The 26,661-nt window shown below is 50.1% G+C and overlaps 6 protein-coding genes across 6 annotated transcripts; 3 read left to right on the top strand and 3 right to left on the bottom strand.

Moving 5' to 3' along the window:
• Window positions 1-240: 240 nt before the first annotated feature.
• CTRU02_204833 (trichothecene c-8 hydroxylase) lies at window positions 241-1,939 on the top strand (the record flags this gene model as incomplete). Its single annotated transcript, XM_070204425.1, has 5 exons — window positions 241-519; window positions 569-659; window positions 717-802; window positions 839-1,445; window positions 1,512-1,939. 5 exons carry the CDS (start codon window positions 241-243, stop codon window positions 1,937-1,939), a joined length of 1,491 nt encoding a protein of 496 aa, XP_070062188.1.
• Window positions 1,940-2,589: 650 nt separating this feature from the next.
• On the bottom strand, window positions 2,590-8,591 carry CTRU02_204832 (Proteasome activator complex subunit 4B; the record flags this gene model as incomplete). The annotated part of the gene is made up of 3 exons (XM_036721310.1): window positions 2,590-2,652; window positions 2,707-8,035; window positions 8,125-8,591. The coding sequence occupies 3 exons, from the start codon at window positions 8,589-8,591 to the stop codon at window positions 2,590-2,592; spliced, it is 5,859 nt and encodes a 1,952-aa protein (XP_036587294.1).
• Window positions 8,592-11,835: 3,244 nt separating this feature from the next.
• CTRU02_204831 (C4-dicarboxylate transporter/malic acid transporter) lies at window positions 11,836-13,242 on the top strand (the record flags this gene model as incomplete). Its single annotated transcript, XM_036721309.2, has 3 exons — window positions 11,836-11,860; window positions 11,915-12,089; window positions 12,153-13,242. 3 exons carry the CDS (start codon window positions 11,836-11,838, stop codon window positions 13,240-13,242), a joined length of 1,290 nt encoding a protein of 429 aa, XP_036587293.2.
• A 596-nt stretch (window positions 13,243-13,838) lies between these two features.
• On the bottom strand, window positions 13,839-15,186 carry CTRU02_204830 (uncharacterized protein; the record flags this gene model as incomplete). The annotated part of the gene is made up of 3 exons (XM_036721308.1): window positions 13,839-14,740; window positions 14,787-14,980; window positions 15,104-15,186. The coding sequence occupies 3 exons, from the start codon at window positions 15,184-15,186 to the stop codon at window positions 13,839-13,841; spliced, it is 1,179 nt and encodes a 392-aa protein (XP_036587292.1).
• A 4,658-nt stretch (window positions 15,187-19,844) lies between these two features.
• CTRU02_204829 (uncharacterized protein) lies at window positions 19,845-21,040 on the top strand (the record flags this gene model as incomplete). Its single annotated transcript, XM_036721306.2, has 2 exons — window positions 19,845-20,164; window positions 20,236-21,040. The coding sequence occupies 2 exons, from the start codon at window positions 19,845-19,847 to the stop codon at window positions 21,038-21,040; spliced, it is 1,125 nt and encodes a 374-aa protein (XP_036587290.2).
• A 2,715-nt stretch (window positions 21,041-23,755) lies between these two features.
• On the bottom strand, window positions 23,756-25,258 carry CTRU02_204828 (gpi mannosyltransferase 2; the record flags this gene model as incomplete). The annotated part of the gene is made up of 2 exons (XM_036721305.2): window positions 23,756-24,164; window positions 24,354-25,258. The coding sequence occupies 2 exons, from the start codon at window positions 25,256-25,258 to the stop codon at window positions 23,756-23,758; spliced, it is 1,314 nt and encodes a 437-aa protein (XP_036587289.2).
• Between the last annotated feature and the right edge of the window lie 1,403 nt (window positions 25,259-26,661).

Below are 26,661 nucleotides of genomic sequence, written 5' to 3'. Positions count from 1 at the left end.
GCAAGGTAACTCATGAGGACAACCTGAATGATACTGCCAAACGTCGAATGCCAGCAAGTCATCATTCTTATAAATAGAGGCACCGAAGACAAAGAATAATCCTGGGATATCAATCGTACTCACTCATCCAAAGTAAAACTACACGTCGCTGCAATGTCTTCTCGAACGCTTTTGGACTTAGTTCCAAATACTCTTCTTCCAACCACATTTCCAGCTGATGACCCAGTCAAATATTTCGTTATGGGTCTTCTTTTCATGCTGATTTTCTACGGTTTCGACAGGCGTGGCGTAAAGATTCCTGAAATAAATCCGGCTATAAACTTCGACATTGGTAATCGACGGCGTATGGCTGACTTTGTTCAGAATTCTAAAGATCTCATGATTCGTGCGAGACAGAAATTCGGACAGAATCCTTATAAGTTATTCTCAGAGTGGGGCAATGTCGTGGTTTTGCCTCCTGAGTATCTGGATGAGCTTAGAAATGACCCGCGCCTCGACATTTTGACTCCTCTGAATGAGGTGATTGTCTCTGTGTGCCGACTTCTTGCTCTGAAACTGATTTGTGCAGGATAACAATGGGAGTATTCCTGGGTTCGAGCCATTCATGGCGAACGAAAACCATCCCCTAATGATTACGAAGTACTTGACGAGAGCCCTTAGTATGTGTATGTCTTACGTATTCGTGAGAGTCCAAAATAACCGTTTGGTGCGCATAGACAAGATTACGAAACCACTTTCCAAGGAAATGGCACTTACTCTCCGAGAGATCATAACGGAAACAACTGGTAACGTAGAATACACGAAATCTTTTAAAGGATCATAAGACCTCTAACTTTAGTTAACAGAATGGCATGAGATAGTCCCAGGAGAGTCGTTCATTCATATTGTAAATCGTCTGTCCACCAGAGTCTTCATGGGAGAAGATCTTTGTCGAGACGATGCATGGCTTAAAGCCTCTGCAAATTATACTGCCACTGCGTTCGCAGCGGGAAAACAACTTGGGCGTTACCCAAAATGGTTTCGTCCAATTGTTCATTGGTTCCTGCCTTCTTGTTGGAAAGTTCGGGGCCTTCTATCACACACTCGTCAGGTTTTAAAACCTCACCTAGAGCGACGGGAGGCGAAAAAGAATGATGCTCTAGCCCAGGGAGACACGAGCATTCAGTTCGACGACGCCATTGAGTGGTTTGGGTTGGTCTTCAAGGAGAAGTACGACCCCGCTAGCCAGCAAATCACACTTGCTCTGGCAGCGATTCACACCACAAATGATCTTCTTCAGCAGACGATGATAGACTTGGCTTGCCACCCGGAACTCTTCAAGCCTCTCCGCGAGGAACTGATCAGCGTATTAAGGGCCGACGGCTTAACCAAAACCGCGCTGCCCAACTTGAAGCTTCTGGATAGCGTCATCAAGGAGTCACAGCGATTGAAGCCTGTAATGCTATGTGAGTTTCTGCAAAATGTTTAAAACGCCAGCATAACTATCCGAATGCTAACCATACCTCGAATAGCAAACTTTCGCCGTCTTGCTACTGAGAATATCAGGCTTTCTGATGGCTTTGTGATTCGTAAGGGTCAGAGAATTATAGTCAATAACACGCATATGTGGGATACCAACTGGTATGAAGAACCTGAAAAATATGATGGATATCGGTTCCTTCATCTTCGTGGCACGGAACAGGAAAAATATGCTCATCTTGTGAATACGGCCACGAAACACACTGGATTTGGTTTTGGTAACCATTCCTGCCCTGGTCGTTTCTTTGCTGCAAACGAACTCAAAATTGCGTTGATTCACTTTTTACTAAAATATGATTGGAAACTATCTGAAGGATATAAACCTCAGCCTGTCGCGTCGGGAATGGCGTTAGTACCGGACCCTCGGGTTAAATTCTTGTTTCGGAGGCGGGAGCAAGAGCTTGATCTTGTCTGTCTTTAGTATGGTGTGCTTAGACCTCTTCTGGTATAGAGAAGGAAGAAAATCACTTCAGGGACTCTCCCAGCCAAAGTAGCCAACTAGCTATAGTAGCGAGCTGTTTACTAGTTATTTAATATATATATACATACTAAAAAATAAATATTCTAGCCACTGTTCAAGGTGCTAACGACGTTCCAGAACGCCGGGTTGGAGGTGACGGTCCTTGGAATAGAGTTCGCCCTCTCGACATTAACCTCCGAAATAAGCAACAGAATCACCCGTGTGATCCGCATCAAGTCCCATATGCTGACCCTTTTTACGTTGCAGTTATTCATGTCTTGCTGAGAACGGAAAGTATTGTGTGAAAAGGGAAAGTCAGGCAACAAAGACAAAAATGATTTGGTATGAGCTACGGACTAGCTCACTAATACACACTGTTTTACCCTACAATTCTCTCGTTGATCCTCTCTTATCAGGACCACGCAATTCCCAGTGGGTATCATAGCGACCCAATGCCGTCCATACCCATACATCTATGACCAAACCCGTTTTACACGCACATGAGGCCTGAGAAGCACTGCTCTGATAATGCTTGGCACCCCTCCATCAAATATGACCTCTACATCTTTTCTTCTGTCCAGGAATTACTCGTACTGCAGGTGTTTGTTCGTTTACGCAAAATAGCTCTTCCAAAGCACGCCCTCCAAGTCTTCGAGCTGGTCTTGAGTGAAATACTACGCCGAGTCAGTCAAATTCACAGTAGCTAGAGATTACTTTGCAATGCATACCTTTTGGTCGACACTCCAGCTGTCTTGTCTCGTCTTCTTGAAGTCGGAGAGAATCGCCTTGGTGGCCTTACCAACTACACCCGGATCGCTGGCAGCCCGAGTCGCGAGGATCTGGAGAACCTCGGGCATCCAGGACGGCGGCGGAGTGGCGTACGGGAACGCCTCAATGAGCGCACCCAACCCAAGAACAGCAGCATGACGACGAACGATCTGCTTGGTGGTGTCTACGGGCGTCTCGGTGCCCGGGAGCTTGCGCTTAGGCATCGGATTCAGGCGGAGTTCGTCCTCATATCGTTTCTTCAATAGCTGAATGGTAGGGTCACGGATCCGCTTCGGGGAACATCTGATCATGCCGGCCAGGGTGGCGGATGCGCAAGAGCGCACCTCAAGCTGGGGATCGGCCAGCATGTCGCTCACGGCGTTGAACAAGATATCTCTCTGCTTCTTCTCGATGAGGAATAAGCGGCGGAAGTAAATCACCTGCATGTTGACCATGGACCGCAGACGCTGGTGCCAGCTCACAGCAGACTTGCCGATCCGGACCAACGCGTCGATAAACGGACCATCCTCTCCTACGCGGAAGGGGATGTTAGGCAGGTGGCGGTATACGTGGTAAGCGAGACGCATCAATTCAGGATCTTCCTTGACGTCCATCATGTGAAGGAGCTGCTCCATGAAGGGTTCGGGGAAGAACGGCATGAGCTGCGTGCACTCCTGCGATGACAGTGTGCTGTCCAACCAAGTGAGTACCGTCTTCGACCCGGAAGTGTAAGAAGACGGCGTTTGCTGGCCTGGTGTGCGCTCGTGGCGCCACTTCTCAAGACGGTTGAAGATTTCGAGAATGGTTGCCGAAAACTCCTTGGTGGGCTGGTAAGGACGGATACCGAGAGAAGAGGCCTCCTTGTTGGCCTCTAGCAGACGGTCGACGTTCTCAAATGACTCGTGGTACCGAGTACGGTAGATGGTAGCAATGACTCTACCCATAGCCTCACGTACGGTTTTGTAGGGGTGGTCAATGTGTGCCAGGAAGTCTTCCAGAATCGGCTTCTCATGGCGGAAGTGCCATCCAGAGTCAGTAATGATAAACTCGAGAACCTGTACCTTGCTTGACTCCTTGAAGGCGGCGTTGGATGACATATCCAACCTAAAGGAGCTTAGGGTATCAACCAGCTCGTGTGAGCGACGGGGGTCCTTTGGATCCACGGTAAGATGAAGGCAGGAGACCCAGTACTGAAGGTTCTCCGGCGTCAAGTCCTCGTTCAGGATCTTGAGCATAAGCTGCGCAGCGAACCCCCACACATTGTTTCTAAACTCGGGTGGGTCGTCACTGGAGCCAGCCATCAGCGCCGCGAGGATTTCGGACGTCGCTCGGTGCTGATGCTTGTCACTGCCGTCCCCGTATACTTCAGTGGTCATTTCCTTGACATCATCAAGCGTGATGGCGGTTCCTCCGTAGTGCATCAGGTCAAACACGTGCATGAGCATGTACACATTGCCCATTCGGAATCGGTCAGCGTTCGCATCACGCGGCTCTTGCTTGAGGTAATCAAAACACGTCTTCAGCCAGTCGCGTGTAAGCATCTTGCCAATCTGCTCCCGAACGGCCGACTCCCGTTCGTCGTAGTCCGTAAAGGGGAGAGGCTGGGCACGGGAGGCAAGGAACTTCTTGCCCCATACAAGCCAACCAGGGTGATCCGAGTCGACCATGTATTCGGCGTTCTCAGTGGTGGCAAATGCATCCAGGTACTTCTGAGTGAAGGCGGCATCGCCCTTTGTCACCTCAATTGTCAGCTTGTTGCGGTCCTTTTCCTTCTCAAGCAGATAATTGCGGTAGTCATGATCGTATGCCGCGCGCATCTCGACAGCCTCGAATACAGAAGTGAATGCCGACATGTAACTAGCTCTGAGGCCAGGGTGAGTATCGTTTGTCCCTTGTGTGACAAGTGTAATGAACTCAGGTGGCGCCAGGGTGTCAAATCTCAAGCAAAGGTTCGTTGCGAAGATGACGCAGCGTGAAGCGATCTTCCAATGAGAGCCCTTGGCAATTTCCGTGAGTTCTAGACCCAAGGCGGCCTTCTTTTTCTCGACACGTTCTCGCCGCTGAACGATGAAATTATGGCGGCTGTCAATAGAATGGGAGCAGTCTTCCGATGGGCGGATCTGCTCCACCAGATCCTGGTTGACAATGATCATCCGCTCAAATGGCTTTCCGAAATCCAGCAAGGGGAAGAGTGCGGTGGCGCCAAGTTGCTGGATACTCGGCTTATCAATAGTGCCGGCCTTTAAGTAGAGCCGGAGGGCTTGCGGAGCGAACCTCCAGTCCTTTACAATGGTCTTGAGCAGGCTCGTGAAGAACAGAGTGTACATGGCACCCTTGATACGATCGTGATCAACTTCATCAAGGGCAACGCGGAGTCTCTCAATGAGCACAGGAATGACGAGGGGCCGGCCTCCAATCAAGGCCTTCAAGGAAGAATCTAAGGCGCTCTGGGCTACACGCCTGACATCGGCATAAGAAGATACAGATGATTGGGCCAAATTCAGCAAAAGCCGCTTGTCGAGGTCGCTCTTTTGTCTGGCTGAAGCATTGTGTTTAACACGCAATAATTGATACGCGTCTGCTCGCTTGATCAAAAGTGGGCGGGGATAAACTTTACGAAGGCCACTGATCTTGAAGGCAGAAATATCCGACTTATACAAGCGGAGATGTCTCTCCAGGGGGTGGGCCGAACGCTCAATGCCGACATCAGTAATCCAAGTTCGGTAGGCGGCGTAGAGCGCAGTGAAGCAGGCAACATCATCCTGCTGGTTCCCGTTAAGGAAGTCGTGGGTTCGGCACAGAAGCTGGCCTACATCCTCTCTCAACTCATGGAGCTTGTGGTACGCTGGGTCCTCTACCGTCAGGAGATAGCCGGCATCGTAACGGTACTGAGGCCGCGTCTCCTCATCTTCAGCAGCTTCAGCGAGAGGATCATCGTCGTCCATTGCGGTATCGCCATCTTGATCTTCCCCAGGCATATCTTGAGTCGGACTCTCTCCAGACGCCCGGTGAGGGTCGAACAGGGTGGCAACACCGGATATGACCAATCGAATCTGCTGCAAGAGCCTGGAAACTTCGTCGGACCATTCTTTATTCTTTCCCTTGCGACTTACGGGAGGGTTCTCGCTCATAAGGGAATCCAGCTTCTTCGCGGCGGCCTTGGTTTGCGAGTCAAAGAGCTCAACAGCAAATTGGACTTCGCCCGCAGAGGGACGGTGCCACTTGATCGTCAAGTCGGCCGGGGATGTGGTTTTGCCCCAGTCATCCACATCGAGCCCTCGCTTGATGATGTCGGGCTCATACAAGGCGCTGTCGATGGGATAGGTGTGTGTCAGGTTCAGCAGAAGATGGTGGATGTAATTAGAAATATGGATTGTTGGAAGTCCTCGACACTTTTCTTGCATGTACTTGGCAATGTCATGGAGCTCAGTCTGGTATTTCAGGACCTCGTTACCCACATGTACAACCGCCATTCCGAGCATGCTCACGTGCCACACAAGAGCACGATCTCTGGGAAGGTAGTCTGTACCGCTGCTTCGGTCTGAAGCGGCATGGTTGTAGTCAATTTCATTGCGGATGTTGACAATAAGCATGGGAATGAAAACTTTGAGCGTTTTCTCGGGATTAACTTTGCACAGAGCATTAAGGATCCAAGCCATCGCATCCCTCGCCTGATGGACGACGTGTGTTGAGACAAATGACGAGAGCTTCTCCAGAGCCGTGTCGAAAAGCTCTGGCGATAACGACGCAAAGAGGGGAGACAACGCAGCAGGCAAGGCATTGATGACGTTGTCCTCCGGTGTTCCACCTCTGATGTGAGAAGCATCCGGCAGGTTCTCCAACAGGGTGAAGACCTTGCCAAGAAGAGCAATGACGAACTCGCCGAGGCCTGCTGTTGAAGAACGGAGAATGTTGGCTTCATCCTCGTCGGTGAGCTCGGTTTCGTAGTCTAGTTTGATGTCTTGACCCTCGCGCTCCATGCGCTCCATCTCGCCTTGGACCCACTGCATTGCCAAGCTGGTGTCGTGCACCGAGTCGTTATCCTTGACCAAGGGTACCATGGGGATACTATAGGCTACGCTCTGGATGAAGTTTAAAGTGTATTGTGTCTTACCAAGATCGTTGGCGTCAATGCCCGGAAGTGCCAGGGCAAGCAGGGCGGTAATGTGGCATCGGAAGCCCTTGGTCTTGGACATGACATTGGCGATCATTTGTAGACCGTTCAAACTAGACGTTGTTCGGTGGACTTCAACCAGTCCTTGCAAACTAGGGTAGAATCGCTGCAGGGCGCCCGGCAGGATGAGGTTTGGCTCCAAATAAGCCAGGCCCTGAAGCGAGGCATAGTAGTAGTGGGCGACCCTATTGCTTTTGGAAAACAACCCCATGTACGTCACCTCTTTCAGCGCAGTCACGAAGCGCTTCTTCAAGGCTGGTGTAATCTTGCGATCCTCGGGTGTGTCAAGCTCGCCGCTCTTTTCCCGGTTCCAGCGAGAAACGAAGATGTCGGTAAGATAAACGGTGAATTGGCCGAGGAATGTCGTCCAAGAGCCAGCATTCGACGGGTGGTAGAAGGTGTCGATTGCCTCCAATAGACCCTCCAGGCTTGCGAGGATAGAACTCTCCTGCTCCAAGCACTTGGGTGAGAGAGAGTAAACAATCCACCTTGCAATCATGTACGCCGTTGGGTACTTCTTCTTGTCCTTCTCGAGATACAGCCCGAGACCAGATGAATAATCCAGCGTCGAGTAGGGCGAATTGGATTGGCCAACAGGAATCTCCGTCAACCGTAGGATGGCCGTGAATATCCATTCGGACTGTTCTTGGCTGAAGATGCCGTGGGCATCGAAGGGAGTATGGGAAGACTGCAAGAAGTCCCTTGCCATGCGCGAGTAGAGATCAATGAAGAAGATGTCGAAGCTCTTGGACCGCGCGATCAACGACCAGAGGTGAAAGAGTGTGGGCATGAAGGACTGCGGCTGGGAGCAGGGAACGTTCTCGGGTGCGGCATCGGTGGGCAGCAGGGCGTTGATGGCTCCGACGACAATGTAGGCGTTTGACACATCTGAGGTGCTGAAGTATGGGAGGAATTCATCGAGCATTTCCTTGCGGTCTTTGGGATCGAAGTAAGTCTGAGCGTGGAGGCAGAGCTTCCACAGCTGCTTCTGGGATCGGCGGCGGTTCGTTTGGTGTGAAGCGACCTCTGAGGGCAGCACCAAGGCCTTGATTTCCCTCCAGAGAGGACGCCAATCGAGCAAGAGGTCATCGACGGGCTTTAGGTAGTGGTATTTCCTGGGACAAATAGTCAGCAGCGGCGGGGATGGGGAACCAGGAAGGCTGACGACGACGTCGCCAACGGGGGAGAAAACGGGAGGGCGCACCTGGTCAGAACAACGACCATGCGAAGGAAGCGGTCGGCGGTACTGGGATCAAGGCCAGGAGCCAAACAGAGGTGGTAGTAGAGCTTGGCCAATGTAGCTCGAAGCTCCCGCGTCATCTCGAACTTGAGGTTCAGCCATCCCTGTAGCTCTCTCGTCCAGTGAAGGGCACCAGGGCTGAAATCCTCGGCCTTGATGGAGATGTATAGCTGCTTTAGAATGCCAGCTAGCGCGGCATCACGTTGCGACTCCTCCTCGACGGGGAAGGGCAGGTGGTTGAAGTAGCTAAAGGTACGCGGGCGGTAACGCTTCTTGTCATCCTCGTCAGACTTGGTATAGGGTGGGCCGGGAGAGTTGGAGCGGGATATGGTATCGACGGAGGCGAAATGACTCGAGAGAAAGTGAGCAGTCGATGCAGCGGCCAGAGTGGCGGCATGATTGGAGAGTTGAGGGCCGGGAGTTTCGTCCATGTTGTATATTCCTCTTCCGGCGAAGAGGGCAGCGAATCGATCTCGTGATGGACGTGGAACGGAGGAGGAGGGGGTCGGGTGACGGAAAGAGATCGCGGTTGCACAGACGGTGGATCGATCAAGCTTAAGCTCCCGCTTCCCACACCAGCTGAGTCCTTATTGAGATATATGGGCTGGGGGGAAGATGGTGTTGGCGGTCGCGGGGTGGTCGGTCGGTCGTTGATGCGGCGGCTGCGGCTGCGGCTGCGGCTGCGCGACGGTAGGATGACCTCAAGGTAGGTTGAGAATGGAGGGGGGTGGTGTTTAGGCCTGCCGAATGTTGGTCAATGGGGATAAAAATGAACCGATGAATACAAGTAGAGGTTCAAATCCCCCTCTGCCTCACGATGGGGCAGTAGATGGGCGGCGGCGGCGGTGGGGGAATGATGCAACAAGAGGAGAAAAGAAAAGATGTTGTTGAACGGGTCCGCAGTCAAATACCACCAGGTCGCGGGGGACACATACCACCACCAGATGGGATGGGGGGAGAGAGAGACAGGAGACACAGAGAGTGATGATGCAGCAGAGAGCAGCCTGGGATTCACCTTTGCTGGGAAAGGCTGGCCACCACGGCAGAGGAGTGTGTGCTTAGAGGTCCCCTCCCAGAGGTGAGGTCAGGTTCTACTACCTAGGTAGTAGTAGGTAGCTGTGGGCCATTTGTACCGTTGCAGCCAATTTTAGCAACAAAGTACATCTGCGGAGACGAGTACGTATCCACTTTCGGCTGCCTGCCCTGATGCTGATGCTGATGCACTGCGCGCTAAGCTTAAGCAGCCCGCCACCCGCCCAGTACGGATACAGCTACTCGCAGTTCTGTGGTTTAGTGTAGGTAGTCACGTAGTATGCGCTAGGTACTGCTGCTTCAGTGGCATTAAGTGGGTAAGCTTAGCGAGCTGTGGTCAGATGGTTAAAGGGAAAGGTGCCTTAGGTAAGGAACCACTGGAACCTAGGTAAGTGAAGGTGCGAAGCAGTTTACGCATGCTTAGCAGCCTTGCCTTGCCTCGCCTTTGCCTACCTTAGCGGCTACCCTTTCCCAGGTGGCATCAGCATCGTTGCTTCCTTTTTGAGAGAGTGAGAAAGAGAGAAAGAGAGAAAGAGTTCCCCACTCTCCATCACCTTTCGACTTCCTTTTTTCAGTAGTTGTCTACAGTAGCAGCTGCATCCTAGCATCAGTGTGTGCTCGTTTCTTCCCACCACATGTGCTATGTTTTTTCTTCTTCTTTTTTTGACCGTTCTCCATGTACACTCTTTGTATAGTTTCATGTCTCGCAGCTGCCAAGCTACCTCTAAAGAACTTACCCAGGCTATTGAGCTTCCAGGCCAGCTTCTCCCCCAAATAAGCAAGCATACATACACCCGCAGGCTCATCACACTCCAACCCACCAACTGCAGCAAGCATCATGAAGTTTTCATCACCAACATCCACCACCATTAAGAGAAGAGTCATCATCTCCGTATCCACCCACTGCACCACACGCATACCACTCCATATCCCGACCCGATATACCCAAGAACATCATCCATACCAGTAAAAAAAAAAAAGGTGCTGATGTTGTCTCCACACACAGCATATCATCTGCACAAACCCGCCAACGAGACAACAATGCAATAGTTCAACTGACCAGTTTGCTCGCGTCTCACAGCATCTGCGTCCCAAACGATGGCCCCCCCGGTGCGAACGCCTTCTTCCAGCGTTCCATGATCGGCAGAACATGTCGTATCTTGTCTTCCCAGCACGTTGCGACTCGAACCAACCACCTTTTTGACGGCGTGGCCACTACAGCCTCCCATCCTAGCTTTTAGCCTTCAACTTCCAATCCGCTACCAACGCCACGGCTACCTGCATTCCATTACTAATCCTTCCACATTAGAGAGCTTCTCGTTTAGCGCATTTACCATGCTTCACCAGAAAACTGCCCTTGCCTGCCAATCCTCCGATCAGTCGCCAGTCGCCAGTCGCCGGACCACTGTCCACGGGCGGGGAACCGGCCGAGGGTTCCCGCTGCGGCCACTGCACATTTGCAGATAGAGTGTCTGCAGACAGACAAGGACATGGTCATGTTTATCGACATGGCCAGTGCTCGTTTTCCGGCATCCTTTCCCCATCGGCTCGCCGAAGGCGGACGCCAAATACGCAATCATCCGCAACCACCACCAGTCTCAGAGCTGTGTCGTCTTGGATGAATGAATGACCAGAAGCAGCCCGTGTTTCGATATCACGATCCATCTTCGTTCGAAAGGCCTCACGGCCGCGTTGTCTCGCATCTGCCTGCGATGTAAGGTAGCCCCAAGGCCTGGAAAGTTCCATCCCAAAAGCCCTCGCATGAAATCTCCGGGAAGGATTCCCACCTTACCGCTATGTCGCGGAACCCAGGGTCCAAAAGGGTCCCGCACGTCCGGTACTTTATCGTGTCTTTGACAAATGCCGGGTGTTTTTCCCCAAATTTTAAGCAGTGACAGCAGCCATCGTCTCAGCTAGTGGCTTTTGGCTCTGTTGCTAGAAGCTGCCACTTCATATGGGAGACTCTGATGTAGATTGTCAATCAAATGAAATCCATCATCATTTATTGTAAATGTTTGGGTGACTTTAGCAACGCAGCACCCATGGATGAAGCGACCCCTTCTGCAAGCCTGACAGTCAGCCGTTGCTCCAACATCATTTTCCAACTCTAACTCTACCAGTATTATCTAAACCCCATACTTGACTTCTCATCCATGGAGGATGGCCAACAGTAATCTCACCCGCCAAGAATCGTCAACTTGACATGGTGGCAAATCTGTCCCGAACGTTCGGCGCCGAGCCTACAACGCCACGCCGCGCCGTGTCCGGCGTCAATCGGGTCTGCCGATCAGAGTTTTTACTTCTTGTGAGGCAATTCGTCGCGCAATGCCCAAAGGCCAGACCACGTTCCCATCATCAAGAATTACACGCAATCATACGATACCCCTGGCCTGTCACTCAAATACCGGCTCGTTGGCGTGACCCGCACCTTGGCACCACAGTCCAATCGCTGACTCAGCCTGTTTTCTGCCGCAATCCAAGTAAATTTAATACAGGGCTCATCCCGAACAGGTGCAGATGCTGTGACGTCGATTGCTGATGGTAACCTCACCATCTGTCGAAACTTCAACAAAAAACCATCAATCTCATCCATCGGTAGATGCAACTCAAAACATTCGATCGCTCAATAACAGGTTCATTATCATGGCTGTTGTAGACGAAGAAGCAAGTGAGTATTGCTCACTCCATCTCATTATTCGCGACGACTAACCATCATCGTCAGACATATCCAAACCCTCAATCCGGTCCGGAGACCAGGGCCAAGAGTCAGATGGCCCTCCCCAGAACGCTCTCATGGCGACTCTCTCCCGCACCCGAAGCCGGACCAACACCATACTCGAAAAGGTCTCCCTCCGTGAACGCATTCACCATTTCACTTTTGCATGGTACACCCTCACGTAAGTCCCCTTACCCGTCCCACCTCGTCCCGTCCGATCCCCGACCCGGCTGACCCACTCCAGCATGTCAACGGGCGGCATAGCCCTCCTTCTCGCCGAAACGCCCCACCGTTTCCGCGGTCTCGACACAATAGGCCTGATCGTCTTTCTCCTCGACATCGTACTCATCTTCCTCATCACCCTTACTCTCTGCCTTCGATTCTCCTTCTTCCGCAAGGCCCCAGCAAAAGCCATCACCCACCCCTCCGAGTCTCTCTTTATCCCCACCTTTTTTCTGTCTCTCGCTGCTGCTCTCTCCAACATCCAACATTACGGTGTCCCAAAATGCGGGCCGTGGCTTATAGTCGCGCTACGCGTGTGCTTCTGGGTCTACCTGGTTGTCACGTTCTTTGTCTCCGTGGGGATGTATCACCTCCTCTTTACCGGTCGCCGTCGGTTATCGCTGAATAACATGACCCCCGTCTGGATCCTTCCCATATTCCCCGTAATGCTGACGGGCACTCTCGCCGGTTCCATGTGTCGCTCACAACCGCCAGACCAAGCTTTCGCCATGCTCGGCGCTGGCCTCGCCGCTCAGGGTCTCGGATTTCTTGTGTCCACCTTCATGTACGCAACCTACCTCTCTCGTCTCATGACAATCGGCCTACCCGTCCAAAGACCGGGAATGTTCATCGCTGTCGGCCCACCAAGCTTCACGGCCGCCGCACTGGTTTCAATGGCCGCCGACGTGCCGCGTCTCATCGCTTCGGAAGGCTCTCTCGTCTCGGAATCCTTGCGCACGGCAGCATACCTCACCGAAATGGAGAACCCAGGGACCGTGGCATTTGCGGTCCGCGCAGTCGCCCTCTTCACCGCTGTCTTCCTCTGGGGCCTGTCCTTCTGGTTCTTCTGCTCTGCATGCCTGTCGACTTTGTTCGGCATGCCAGACCACTCGTTCCATCTCAGCTGGTGGAGTTTCGTCTTCCCGAACGTCGGCTTCACCATCGCCACCATCCGCATAGGCGAGGCGTTCGGAAGTGAGGGTTTAATGTGGCTGGCTACGGTTTTTACTGTTCTTCTCGTTGCCGTCTGGCTGTTCGTCGGCTTTTGCTGCGTGAGAGCTGTCATTCGGAGGAAGCTTGTCTGGCCTGGCCGCGACGAGGACAGTGACTAAAAGCGTGGTTTTATGATTTCCTTGACTTGGATGTTTGAAATGCAGGCCTTTGCCGGCTTTAATGATAATAAAGGGCGGCGGATGCTGAAATCCTGCCCCTTGCTAATGATATAGACCTAGATGGAATACCCAGCCTGTATCAGGCACTCATGTACTTAGACTTTGGTTAGAATAGCGGCGTTAGTATGAATGTGTATGACCCATCGCTCTCTATTTGTGTCAATGGAGACTGCCCTTTGCAGTGATGTCCACCATTATTGAAATACAGGCGTTCGATACGAGCTGATGGTCAAATTGGAATGCTTCAAACTTGTCAGAACAGTGAGCCACCTACGAGAAGGATCCAGCACATCCCGCTAGTTAGCTGCCATGGAACTAACTGTAACCTTCACTATGCTTGACCAAGTTATTTATTAAATTCTAGAGACTACTGGGAGTTTGGACAGATATTTTTATAGTATCAGTATACATTTTTGACCACCTTCTACCATGAACCAGCCTGGCTTCTTTTCTCATGGTCTTCCTTAACGCCACTCTTGATAACAACTATCCTACAGTCGCCAAAACTAGACGAGAACCATATGGTTACATCAATCTTAGGGCGCCCTCTTCTCGGCCTTGAATTCATAAACTAGACACCCTGCTTGAATCCTACCACCAACACCTCCGTTGTTGCACTTTTTAAAGTTGTCCCGGAGCAAATTTGCGCACGTGGCTTCGTGAGTTGGCCCCAGAGGTTGCGCAGGGCTAACACTTTCCGCCCCGGTCTCCAATATGCATCCCTCCTCCCAGTAAATATTATACTGATACGGCGCTCCGTTGGTCACCGTGCCAGAGTGGATGAAGCTGCTTGGATTGTCTTTGCGTATCACATTCTCCTTCAACGCCGTCCCGACGCACGCACCCATGATATACTTACTCTGAAAACCGGGGTTGATATCCTTGTGCTCGCCAAACTCGTCGGCGCGGAAACAGTGCCGCTCCTGGAGGGTCAGCGGCGTGGGCTTGGAGATCTGGTAACTGAACTTTCCACACCCGACGTCGTACTCGGCGTAGGTGGCCATCGAGTTGCCCTTGCTTCCCTGCCGGCCGCATTTTGACGCCGGAAACACGGCAAACGCGTCCTTGCAGCCTACCCTGCACTCCTTGTTCGCTTGGGCGCCGACCTCGGGCTTGAACCGTAGGTCGAAGTGGTATTCGAGCCAATCTTCTTGCTTGGCCGGCGGCGTGCGCTTTCCGAGTTGTGGGTGTGGGATCTTTGAGGTTCCTTTGGAGTCGACGACCATGCGCATGAGGGACGTCGGGGTCCATCTTTCGCAGAACTCCTTGTATATAATGCCGTCGAACCCCGAAAACACGTTGTATGGGATCACGGTGGCAGAGTCTTGACAGGTCAGGTCGCTGGATGCAGTTTCTGGGTTGAAGATCTCGAAGCTGGCCGTGCCACAATCAAGGGATAGGGTGCCATTGTGAGCCATCGTATGCGAGTTGTGAGAACCTGGAAGATAGTAAGCGGGGGACCCTAAAGAGAAAGACATCGATGTACGTACACGAGGTGGTGAAGCCGTCGCCGAATATCTGCCTGCATTGGTTCGTGCATTTTTGGTCTCCAGATTTCTTCCAGTCCAGAGTAAACATGTAGCGGTTGAACGCTGTGCTGTAGGCGTCTGCAGAAGTGTAGTAGCGAGCTGCGTCTTTGTCGAGCTTGTAGTTCTCGGTGCAGAATTCATCGACGAGGCTACGTGGGCAGAGACATGTGTCAGTTACCTTAGCCCATAAGAACGCAGCTAAAGACGGGCTGAATCAGGGGGCGTTCAAGTAAGTTGCTTACGTTTTGAGGATTTTGAGGTCCATGTTTTCTATCTTTGAGGAACACTCCCCATACTTTGGAAGTTTTGGAAATTCTTTTGGTAGTGAATTGAAAACGTTATTCATGTCAATCATAGCCTGCCTTTCCTCATTGGAGACAATGACACCCTTGAACTCGGCAGGCGGCACGCATTCGCATCCTTCGTATTGCCCCTGGAGAAGCATAGTTAATTTCGAAGCCAATGTTAATAACAATAGATGATTTCTTGTGACTTACAGACTTACAACTGGGCATCTCTCCGTTCGGCACGGGAGATAGCATATCACAGTCTTGTTCTTCCGGGTAACCACCACACGTCAGCTAGTTCAGTTAGTTATGCTATGATCGCTGTTATGTGAGGCTCATAATGACATACTATCTTGTCCGTTTCGGCAGGACATGCTTGTGTACTCGTGGAAGATGCAGTGGAATACGTGGCCGTCTTCGTCGGCCGTTTGGTCTGCTTGACTGCCTTGAGAGAATTTGAAGGAACATGGATCCCGGTAATCGCCGGCTTGGGGGTTCCCGCAGTCTTTGCAGTACCATAGACATGAAAAGCGTAGGCAAGGAATCCAATTCCGAGAGCACCGATGGCTGCGGGCGCACCGGCCTCGACGGCGCTAACTTCAACTTCCGTCATGATGCTGAAGGCCACGTCCGGAACGGCTTCGGCTTCACCCTCGGCATTTGTCAAGTCGATTGCTTTCTCTACTTCGATCTTTATAGGATGCTTGGGGGCCCCTTCAATGATGGCTTCCTCCAGGTCCTGTATCACCTGAACGGATTTGTCAAAGTGCGTCTCGAAGTGGTCCACAAAGGCTCTTGCGCCGCAGTAGGCGCGGCGTTTGAGGCCGCATGCCGGGACTTCTTCAGCGGCATTTTCAAGGAAGGACCTCAGCGCCGGGTTGATGATACTAATGTCGATGTCCCCTGCAGCATTCGTTGTCGCCGAGAAGAAGGCTTCTCGGGTGGTGGTTACAGGCTGTGAGGTGGGTCCTGTTGTGATGGTCTTGATCGTGCCGCGATCAATATCTGGAGTGATGGTGCCTTGGCTACATTGTTGTTCGAATTAGGGATATGGAGGCTTTGTTCATGTGTAAGGGTCAGACACTTACAACTGAGACGCAGGTGGGAGAATGCTAACGAGATTGACTCCTATCTCGCCGGTTGCGGTAGGGACAACAGCGCCAACTTCGACCGCGGGTGTAATGGTAGGGAGCGCAGTGGCCTGGTGTAAGAGGAGTGATGATAAAAGTGTTATGTAAGTTCCAGAATTGCGGGAAATCTTTACTAAATGGACCATCATGGCAAATGTCGGGTTATGCACTGTGAAATTGAGACAACTGTAAAAAGATACTGAGCGATACACGAGAAAGTTGTTAAGCCAAGGTTTCAATCAGGTCTTAAATAAAGTAAGATATTATATAGACTCTTGTTTTTATTCATGGACGGTGGTCTGAAAATTTCATACATAAATAGAATCACCAATATCAGCACCTCACTTGGAGGCATCATCCGATACTGTATGCCGACCCCAAGACTCCCTGAGGAAGGTCTCGTGAAGAGAATCGTATTGAAAAACAATCATATGTTGAAAAGTACGAAAATGTAATATTTTCCAGCTTACCTGCGGCGCAGATGCATGCAAACTGACAAGGCCAAGAGGTAGCCCGTCGACGGCTAATTGCTCTGCCCCCGCGTTGGTTGGAACGGGCATACTGCGCCGTATGGGGGTTGCCTGGCGCTTGACAGATGGGGGCATCTGTCCATGCAACATACTTTACCAAAGCTAAGGCTGAAATTGGAAGCATTTATGGCACAACTTGCGAAGATGGACCGTGGCATGGCATTGGATTGGACCATTGGCGTCGTAACAACGCGCACACTGGCTTCGAACCAACAGAACCCCCATGAGAAGCCGCCCCAGTTGGTTTGCATAGTGCCACACACCGGTGATAGGTTTATTGCTGGGGGCTTGTTGGCTTGATCAGCTCCCTGCGATTGAAACAAAAACGACCAACGGCCCCAGGCCCTAAAGATGGAAGTTGTCGAATCTTGAAAACGGCTCATTGCATCTGGGGGTCAGGTGAAGCCTTGACTCGAGCGCTTTTGGCATCAACCTATGGCAGCTCAGGGTTGGTGATAACTAATGGAACGTCTCAGCTCGGTGGCCACATATTTTAATGCTTAGAAAACTGCGTATCTGATCATACAATTTACCAATACGTCTTCTATTGCCACATTCTTTCTGACCCCCAAGATGATGGGGGCTGCAAGAAGGTTGGAGTGTCTGTAGTCTGACTGGGAGAGAGAGAGGAAAATAGACGTGTTCCCCATCCAAGCAGGCAATTATTTTGCTGGTCAAGAAGATATATATAAGACATAATGCGAGCTGCATTATTGTCAAGTCATCAGTAAGATGGAAATCTGCCAATACAATCGCTCACTCCTACCTCAACTGTCGCTTTATACTCTATCCTCTGTCCATTTATTCCATACTCAATAGAAATGAAGCCTGTTTATTTCACTATCATGTCCTTGCTGGCGATTTCCCTAGCTGAGCCGCCTATGTGGAGCATCCATAATTCTTGCAGTAAGCAGTCCCTTTACATGAGATACAGCAGTTCACAAGTCAAATAAACTGAGAGTTAATAGACACTTATGATGGCAACGAAATTCGAGGCCACATCACGGACTCCGTTTTAGAGGCCCTCACGCTTGCTGAGAATGCGGCCAGAGTGATGAAAGACCATGCTAGTGACCGCTGGGTACAGATGATGAGCAAGATTATATTAGGCGACAGAGATGGTTTCCAAACACGGTTTGATTCTGCAAAGTGTATGTTTATTGCAGGTTTTACTGTTTCTCTGTATGATGCTGATACGCGATTGATATCTAGCCACTTTCGAGAACATTTCGATGTTTTCCCGCACGCCGAGTGATCTTCAACCGATATCCGAAGCTTGGAGGGCACTGAACAGCAATCGTAACTGGGTAAGTCAGCCATAAAGAATTGTTTTCCTGATTTTCATAGATCATTGAAAGGAGCCAAAACGTACACGCCTGACACTGTGCAGGAGATATTCTGCAATAAGGACAGATTTCAAGTTGCTCCAAAAAGTGGACTGGCAAGAGATACAGCCCGACAAACGCCGAATCCATGGCCGGTGCTCCCCAGGGTGTATAAAAAGGTGAAGGATTGCTACGATACAACCTTCACGGCAGGTTCAGGCGTAGCAGCATCTAAAATGATGACAAGGGACTCGGTCCTCAAGGATCATAAGGTATTTCATCAAGCCCTCATCAACGGCGATGACCTCAGTAAAGTCAATTGGAAAACTGTTATGGACGTTGCATCATCGACAGATGTTTGCACATGGTTCATAAGCCATACAGCAAATGGGGGCTGGCTCCAAATTGATAAAGACCTGGTAGAAAAGGTCAAGTCCGACGAGTTCCGTGCCAACGTCAAGGATGCTTCTCCAATGGATAGGTTGAAAACCATAGGAAGCACCTTTCTTCATGAGGTAAGAATATCAACATTTGTCTGGCGTGGAAGTCACTAATCCCATCTCACGTAAAAACAGGCAACACACACAAACCAAGGAGGGCAGCTTGAGGACGTAGTGATTCCGGACGGACTTAAGCAAAAGATTCCCAGCTGCTATAATTGGAAATGCGTTGTAGAAATGGCTAAAGAGCCGTCCATCAATGTTGAAAGAAACTCTGGTACGTTCTGGAAGACACAAGCTCAGCTCCCGAGGACTTTCTATCATGCCGCCTGTTTCTTTGCCCATCAGTTATACATTCTCACTAAACATTGGTATGGTTAACGTTTCCCAACAGATTCAATTGCAATACTAGGTATTGCACTGAAGCTATGGAATTTGAACCACTATGTGGACGAAGAGGGTGTGATTCATGAGATCGGTGTTTAGCGTTTGCCATACATCTGGTTTCACTGCCATCTAATGTAGAGATGATATAGAGGTGGCCTGGTAACATTAGAACATGATCAAGTAGTCTATGGTTTGAGTTCTTACATTGACCAATGTACAAAGGAACAAAATCTACTCGTTCATGTCTGGCTCATAAATACATAGAATCACATCAGTTTTGTTCAGACTCTCGGCGAGGGACTGTTATATCGGGTAATTTCTACCTTGCTGAATTTATTTTGACCTGACATCAGTCAAGCCTTCAATAAGCTATAAGAAGAGATGTAGTCAGGTACCGCTTTTCCTTTCAAAACGACCTTGCCAGGCTTATTGCGATCTTCGCTTTCCGATATCATTGACGTCGCATGATGTAGCATGAAGCAACCTTGAGTATTGGCGGTCTCCGTAGTAGTTTCGTGGGTGGAAAGAATTCTACGGCTAAATCATATGACCTGGATGACTCTGTTGTTGTGTTGTCATGCAAGCTGCCCAAGAAGTGACCAATGAGACAGACTGGTTGCATGGTTTCTTATGCTTGTTGGTGTGACTGTAATCCAAAGTTGTCGAACGTTGGAGCCAGGCTGCGCCAACTTACTGCAGCCAACAATATGTCTCTCCTATTTATAGTACAGGCGGCCCCTACCCACGAGGTCTTTCTGTCCTTTCTTCCTTTTATTTGCGTCTTGTGTCATTGCGCTCCATCTACACCAGCACAACGGAGTCCCTTTTTCCCGGAGCGCAACATCACTGCAAAATCCTTCCATCTTCGACAACCATCAGAATATCTGTTTTCTTTTTTTAAAAAAAAAAAAGTCATGGAGCTCACTGGGTCTCCATTCTTCACTGCCCCAGTGGAAGTTCGACACCAGATCTACAGTATGTTACTGGGTACAGAGACGCACATATTTCTACACGAGGGGCAGTTACATACTGTGCCTTGCCAAGGGCCAGACGACGAGTCCTGGCGGCGGCCACAAAGCGATACTAACAAAGAGGACCCTCAATGGGCTCGTCGGGTTGACTCATATTGGGGCTGTCATTGGAAATGCGAGGAGGTCTACCTCGATGGTTTAGAGAAACCGGAAGAGGCATCACATATGCCATTACTTTCACTTTTGCTATGCTCCAAGGGAATGTGAGCTAACAACGCACTCGTTCAGGTTGCTAAATTAGTGACTCGGCTGGATTGGGTAATAATATTTGCAGGTTCGCCGATGTTATCGGCTTCTTGTCTCAGCCAAGTCAATGCCTGCACATGACCGACTTGGAAACTATTGATCACGTATTGTCGATTTCTTTCCCCAGCAATTCTGCAGGTTCCTCTTTAATATGGAGTTTACGAGATCCCAAGCAGTGGTCCTTCACCAAGTACATCTCGAACATCAGTCTTACCCTGCGCCTTCATTTGTCAATTCTCAACACCCTTTTTATTCCTGCACTTTCAAAGGAGCCGAATCTACCCCAGCTACCGAGACCTTTTGCCACTCTTGAGAGGAGCGGATGCAGACGGCAACATGAACAGTGGATGCGCATCTGGCCAGCTTTACTGGAGTTGCCTTGCTTGCAGCGATTCACCCTCTGGCTCGACCACCATGGCGACTATTGCTGGGACATTGTCTGCGAAAGGGAGGTTCTACAGGACCTCACAGACATCACGCCCACTCTCAAGAATCGCAACGCGCAAATTATTGTGAATCTCCCTAAATTGAGCGATGGAAGGGATGTTTCGGACAGAGACCATTTCGTCGATCAGCCACCCGAGTTCGAGATCCATAGACGCACGCGTTTTTCATTAAAAAAAGAAGCGTGGTGGGGCAGAAGCCAGGTGTGTTGGGTTGATAACGAGTGTAGCGAACCTATCCCACCTGAGTTGGTTGGGATAAACGTGCTTCGGGCAAATTTTGATTTAACCACTTGGGAGGCGCTAGGATATGATGTCGGAAGTCAGGAATTTGAAGATATTATGTTTCCAGACAAGGAGATGCTGTCGGAATTTAAAGTGCAATATTAATACAGTGACTACATTTGAAATAAATGAGACTAGGGTAATTTTAGTTGCTATATTTATGACCGGGGTCAATTTCCGTCGAAAACCTTTCAGCTGAAAGGTCTGTAATGAAGAAACATATGTGAATTTATAAAGTAACTGTGGTTATAGTCCCGGTCGTCGTCAGGGTATATGGCCGAACGAGAAACTGTGTCTCGGGGCCAAAATACGCATTTACTATTCAAAGATTTGATAACTGTTCTTGAATACGAAATGAATCTCATGATAATTCTCGCCATTTGACTCGCTGCATACAAATTAGATGACTGAACGACTGCAAATCTGAAGGAGAATTAGGAAAGGTAGGCCTGACGTTTCAAAATATTATAATACCTGGATTTACTAGTGAGGTGGGACTCTTAGAAGGGTGAGTGTCGCATATACTTCCTGGCAGCTTTGTGGTCAGTAATCGAAAGCAAGTAGTAGATGAGTTTTCTAATAGTAATCATAGCCCGAGACTAAAAGATTGTCCCGTAAGGTTTATCATAATTATTTCCAACCACATTGTTTTATTCGGAAATGGTCTGTGTCTCGTTCCAACATTCATTACTCCCGCTTTTCAGAGTACCTACTAGATGCTGGTGTCTGAATCCTTAGCTATCAAACCACTGTTTACACTAGCAGGTGAGATTTTGGAGTACATGGCTGTTTTAAACTCGATTACATGCGAGAAGGCCTTTGTGAATGAAAACTTCCTTCGCATTAGACTAAATAAAATCTTCTTTTAAATGGTAGTTCTAATCAAACGACAACTCTTTTTCAGTTGTTGTTTCCTTCGAGGTTGTCCGGTTACCATTTGGTAAGGTAGCTTTCTTCGAGAACTGTTGTCGTTATGTGTTGTGATCTTGACAGGCTGTTCGTGCTTCTGTAGTTGCCATGGAAAGAAACACCACAGTATCAACCAGTACCCGCAGCTTAGGGATCATGTGATGCAAATGATATACCACCGATGAAGGATTCTGCGTTATGACTTAAGAGATCTATTAGATTCTACACAATAATCATGCATTCTTCATGTGCGATGTGAGAGAAAAAAAAGTGCCAAATACATTGCATTGTTGTTCATTGAAAAGTATAACTACAAGACGTCATGAAATAGTGCTTCTTCATGTTTCCAAACATGGGGGTCCTGATACCAGTCTTCTCTGAGTCTTTCAACTCCAGATACAATGCTTTTCCGTCTTTACGGTTATCATTATACTCGTTGTGAAAACTAGAGTTTGATATTTTGTAGACTTTTCTTGTATTTGGATTGATACCTTGGTGAAACAATCTCGTAAAGTAATCTTTACGTTTAATCAAGACAAGCCCGTTGCACACCACAACCCACCACTCCATTCCTTTATTGTTGTCAAGTCTGCTCTTAATGTGATGTTTGGCAGGAGATGTAGTCGAGACAATCGTAAGTGTTGGACATATCAGCTTGAGGATACATGAATTGAGATACGAGATGTACGAAAGCCGACGATGGTCAGGGAAAGTTGCGACTCGTCGAGACCTTGATCATCTCAACGGAAGCGGCTCTCTCCATAGCAGCTATCATGCGTGGAAATTACTATAGTCGTTATAGATACTACGTAATGCCCAAAATATTAGTTACTTAGTCTGTATATGATAATAATGTGAAGAACAGTATAGGCTCTACCCAATACGTGTGGTTTCAACATCAACTCAGAACCAGCTCAAGGTATTAAATACATGAGCTCTAGAGAACAAATTTGAATGGAACACTCAGGTATTGCTTAAAACACAACATATTTTCCAGCGATAGACTACAAGCTGTAGCATTCATGCTTCTGATGTGTTTGGGCATCACTTAAACAACTATCCAACTAACAACAACCATTTAACAAAAAATCACCGTCAATCAATGAGAAAAATCAATATCGACATCAAATTAAATGTGCCTTCGCATAACACGGTAGGGCATGCGCCATTCCAGAAATGTGTGTTGAAGAGACTGAACGGGACTAGCAGAACTTCCAAAACCTCAGATGACAATCTCGAAGCCATAATCACATGGCATCAAGCTTCTCCGTCATCCGCATCATCCCTCGCCCATCTCCAGCATTTCTTCATACGTCTACGCCCACCCTACGCCCAGAAAACAAAGTCCTTCCAAGTTCACCGCCGCTCGTGAGTCACGGCTCTTGTTGCCGGGTCTACCCTCGCCACCACACCTCTTCACGATGAATAAGCAACCCCCAAAGTCCAGCGGCATCCAGCTGACAATGAACACATACAATCACCAGAACAAAACATCCCAAAGGCAAGCAAATCAAGTTTTTTCTTGGCATAAAACATGACAGATACCCTATCGGTTACCAGCAATGCGTGACATCATCCGTCATGCCGCCGGTGGACCACAGCTTTTGACTTCACCTCATTGCTCCGAAGTTTTTAAAGTTTCCGCCGCCACATCCAGGCCGCCAAGAATCCACGAAGAAAAAAAGGGTCTTTGAATCTTCAATGTTCCATACTTCCCGGAGCTGTCACTCAAAGGTGTGTTGCCATCTCATATCCCATGGACGGGTAAAACATCTGATAGACTCATCATGGGATCGATTACTATTTACCTGTGATTACAAACCCATAAGAAAAACCCCAAAACTTTATTCAACAACAACAACAAGATCCAAGATCCATGCCTGGCGGCAGGTTGGACAGGGGGGGTATCTTTCACGCAGGCGGCAAGAAAGAGGCAAACAACGCTCCCTGGATAGCAGCATACATGACGGAAAAAGTGACAACCTTGACGCCCAGGCCCCTCTTCTCGTCGTCCAGCAGACACCCGGCAACCCACCAGTACCACACGGCATGTCCCGACGCGATCCTCGTGATGATTTGGACGTGGTAGGTGGTGATGGCCAAGACGGCAAGTAGGACCTGGGTCGCGGCCAGAGAAAAGACGATAATCTCCTTGGTCGACAGGTTCTTACCGCTCTTGTCCGCCGTCGGACTCCGCTCCAACCCCGAAGGCCTCTTGAGCACGTCCAACCCCGAGACGATGAGCAAGGCTAGCACCGGAGCGGCCAGGGCAAAGAGCGGAATGTTTGAAGGCGTCCAATAGCGGAGGAAACCAACGCCCCTAGTATCCCCGCTGATTAGCAAACCCTTTCCATATATGACTCCCATCACACTGAAAAAGCTCCGCAAGTACCGACCAAGTACCTGCAAGATGACTATAGAATGACAAGATAGGGCTGAAGGAGGGGTGGATAGAGGAAAAGAGGAAGAGAAAAAAAAAAAAAAAAAGGAAGAAAAAAAGAGGGCTTACCAATAGTGTTCCTGTACAAAAGAGTAGATACTGGGCACGGTTCGTTCACACCATGCGCGCGCTTCGGATGCGCCGGAACAATACCGCACCCAGGCAAGGTACTGTGGGACGACGGAGCCGGTCGCCACGAGGACACCCGCGACTACAGGCCCCAACAGAGCCGCGATGGCATTCTTGACGCTAGCGACGGTGACAGGGCTGGTGGTGAGCAGAGCGTGCACGACGACCAAACACTCGGCTGCGAACGGGACGCCGTTGAGGAGCCCGTTCGAGCGGCAGGCGGTGGCCATACCAAACACGGCGCCTGCGGAGATTTGCGCTGCATTTCGGCCCAACGAGCCTCGTGAATAGCCCGAAGCCGAGGCTAGAAGGCGATATCCAGCGAATGTGAGGAAGGCGAAGGAGCTTTCCGCGTAGGGGGCAGAGAGGAACAGACCCGCAGGCGAGAGGACATGTAGCAGGGCAGCCAAGAAGGCCAGACTCTTCCGGTCAAAGAGCCGCAGGGTCAGATCGTGCAGCGTTAACACGGCGAGGAGATGTGCCACATGGGCGACGACTATTCCGAAGGCTGCTTCCAGCGAGCCGTGGCCGTCGTCCTGCAGACCCAAAAGATGGGCGGCCTTGACGAGGACAGATACGACGAGGGGCATGCCCGCGTTGAAGGCCCATTCCTGCTCGAAAACATACCCTCGACGGGCGGACTGGGTGAAGTAGATGGCGTCCCAGCGCGTCAGGCGAGTGACCAGCGATACATCGGACTCGTTGCGCCGGAGCATCAAGGTCGTTGAGGTATCGTATGACGGCGCTACGGCGCTGCCCAGGGCGATGGCCAGCAGCAGACCTTTCCAGGCTAGAAAGGCTGCAACGAGGGTCTGGCGCGGATGGGAGTCATGGCGGGACAGCATGGCTGGATGACGTCGAAAGACTACCATGGGTGATGGGACCGGGATGAATATGCCGAGACCCTGGCAGTCGGACAAATCGGAGTGCAATGTCACCGACGGGCTCGCCCAAGTGGAGATGAGAAGAAAAGAAAAAAAAAATTAAGCAAATCACCCCAATGACAGAAAAACAGAGTTTAACGTTGTAGTGCAGGTCTTGGTGTATGGACCCTGAGGTCGATATGGTGGTGTTACTGTGGGTGGTGAGGTTATCACAAATCAAGGTGGTGAGCGGTGCCACTTGGCCAATTGGAGCAAGGTTGGCGCACGGGGCAATTGGAGATGGGGTTCAGTAGGTAATTTTGTCCTTTTGCTTGCCTCGGGCTCCTTTTTTTTTTTTTTTTTTTCTTTTTTGCTCCTCCGGTTTTCATAAAAGTCCGGTGAGCCGGAGTTCGGGGGCCGGCTTCCAATGCAAGTTGGCGGGGACTCGATCTAAAGATGACAGCGGGCAGTGGCACCTGTGAGATAATTTTCTGGGTCCTGGTTTCCCCATTTTCAGCCCTTCTTTTTTTTTTTCTTCTTTCCTTCTTTTTTTTCTGGAAGCGTCCTCCATCTGTTCGTTTTCGTGGAAAGAGCCGCAGAGAGTGGATTCCCAACGGGACGGTGAAGGGAAGTTGCGGGCTTGGCTACCAGGATCGTAATTAGCGGTGGGCAGGAGGAAGGAGGAAGGGGGAGAAAAAAGAAGAAAAAGTCCTCATTGGACAAACAAACCACTCGGATACCCCTCCGTGCCAGCCTCTAGCATTAAGACGATGCTCCTCATATCCCCCTTCCCCGTCTCATTCTTCATCTCCCGCTCAACTGTGATCACGATAGGGACTGTGTGCCGTGGCGAGGTCGATTAGGGGGGGCCCACTAGCAGGGCGATGGCCCGTTTGGGGCAGTTCCAGGGCGTGCGAACAGGGGATTGGAGGGGCTGTTACAGGAGGTATTCCCCCTGAATTACGGCCCTGTGCCCCCCTGAAGACGATGAATCGCGTTCCAGTAATTGGGGGCAGGCATGCTGTTAAAGGAACTCATAAAAACATGTTCAATTACAGACACAGCCGCTTTAACCTTGCCCCTTCCTGGCGGGGTCGTCGCGGGGCTGTGATTAGGGGAATGGATAGTGAGGCTGAACCGCTCACACATATTCAAGGTGAAGCATTGGATAATTTGTGCTTACTGTGTCTCCTATTACAGTATGATCAGTTACAGAGTGAGCAGAGTACCCGAACAATGAATCTTACGCCCTGATCCATTGGTAAATGCCCATGGCCAGGAAGCCCCAACTCAAGAGTGGGCTAACGATGCAGGTAAGCCACCAACTTTTACCAAGTGAGCCAACTCCCGGTAGATCCGCTGCAGTTGGCGGGATGCGCGCACAT

This window comes from Colletotrichum truncatum (assembly GCF_014235925.2).
Source record: "Colletotrichum truncatum strain CMES1059 chromosome Unknown Contig_0002, whole genome shotgun sequence".
NCBI classification, from domain to species: Eukaryota; Fungi; Ascomycota; class Sordariomycetes; order Glomerellales; family Glomerellaceae; genus Colletotrichum; species Colletotrichum truncatum.
The sequence above is the reverse complement of the archived record's forward strand: the minus strand, read 5'-3'. Positions and strand labels throughout refer to the sequence as shown.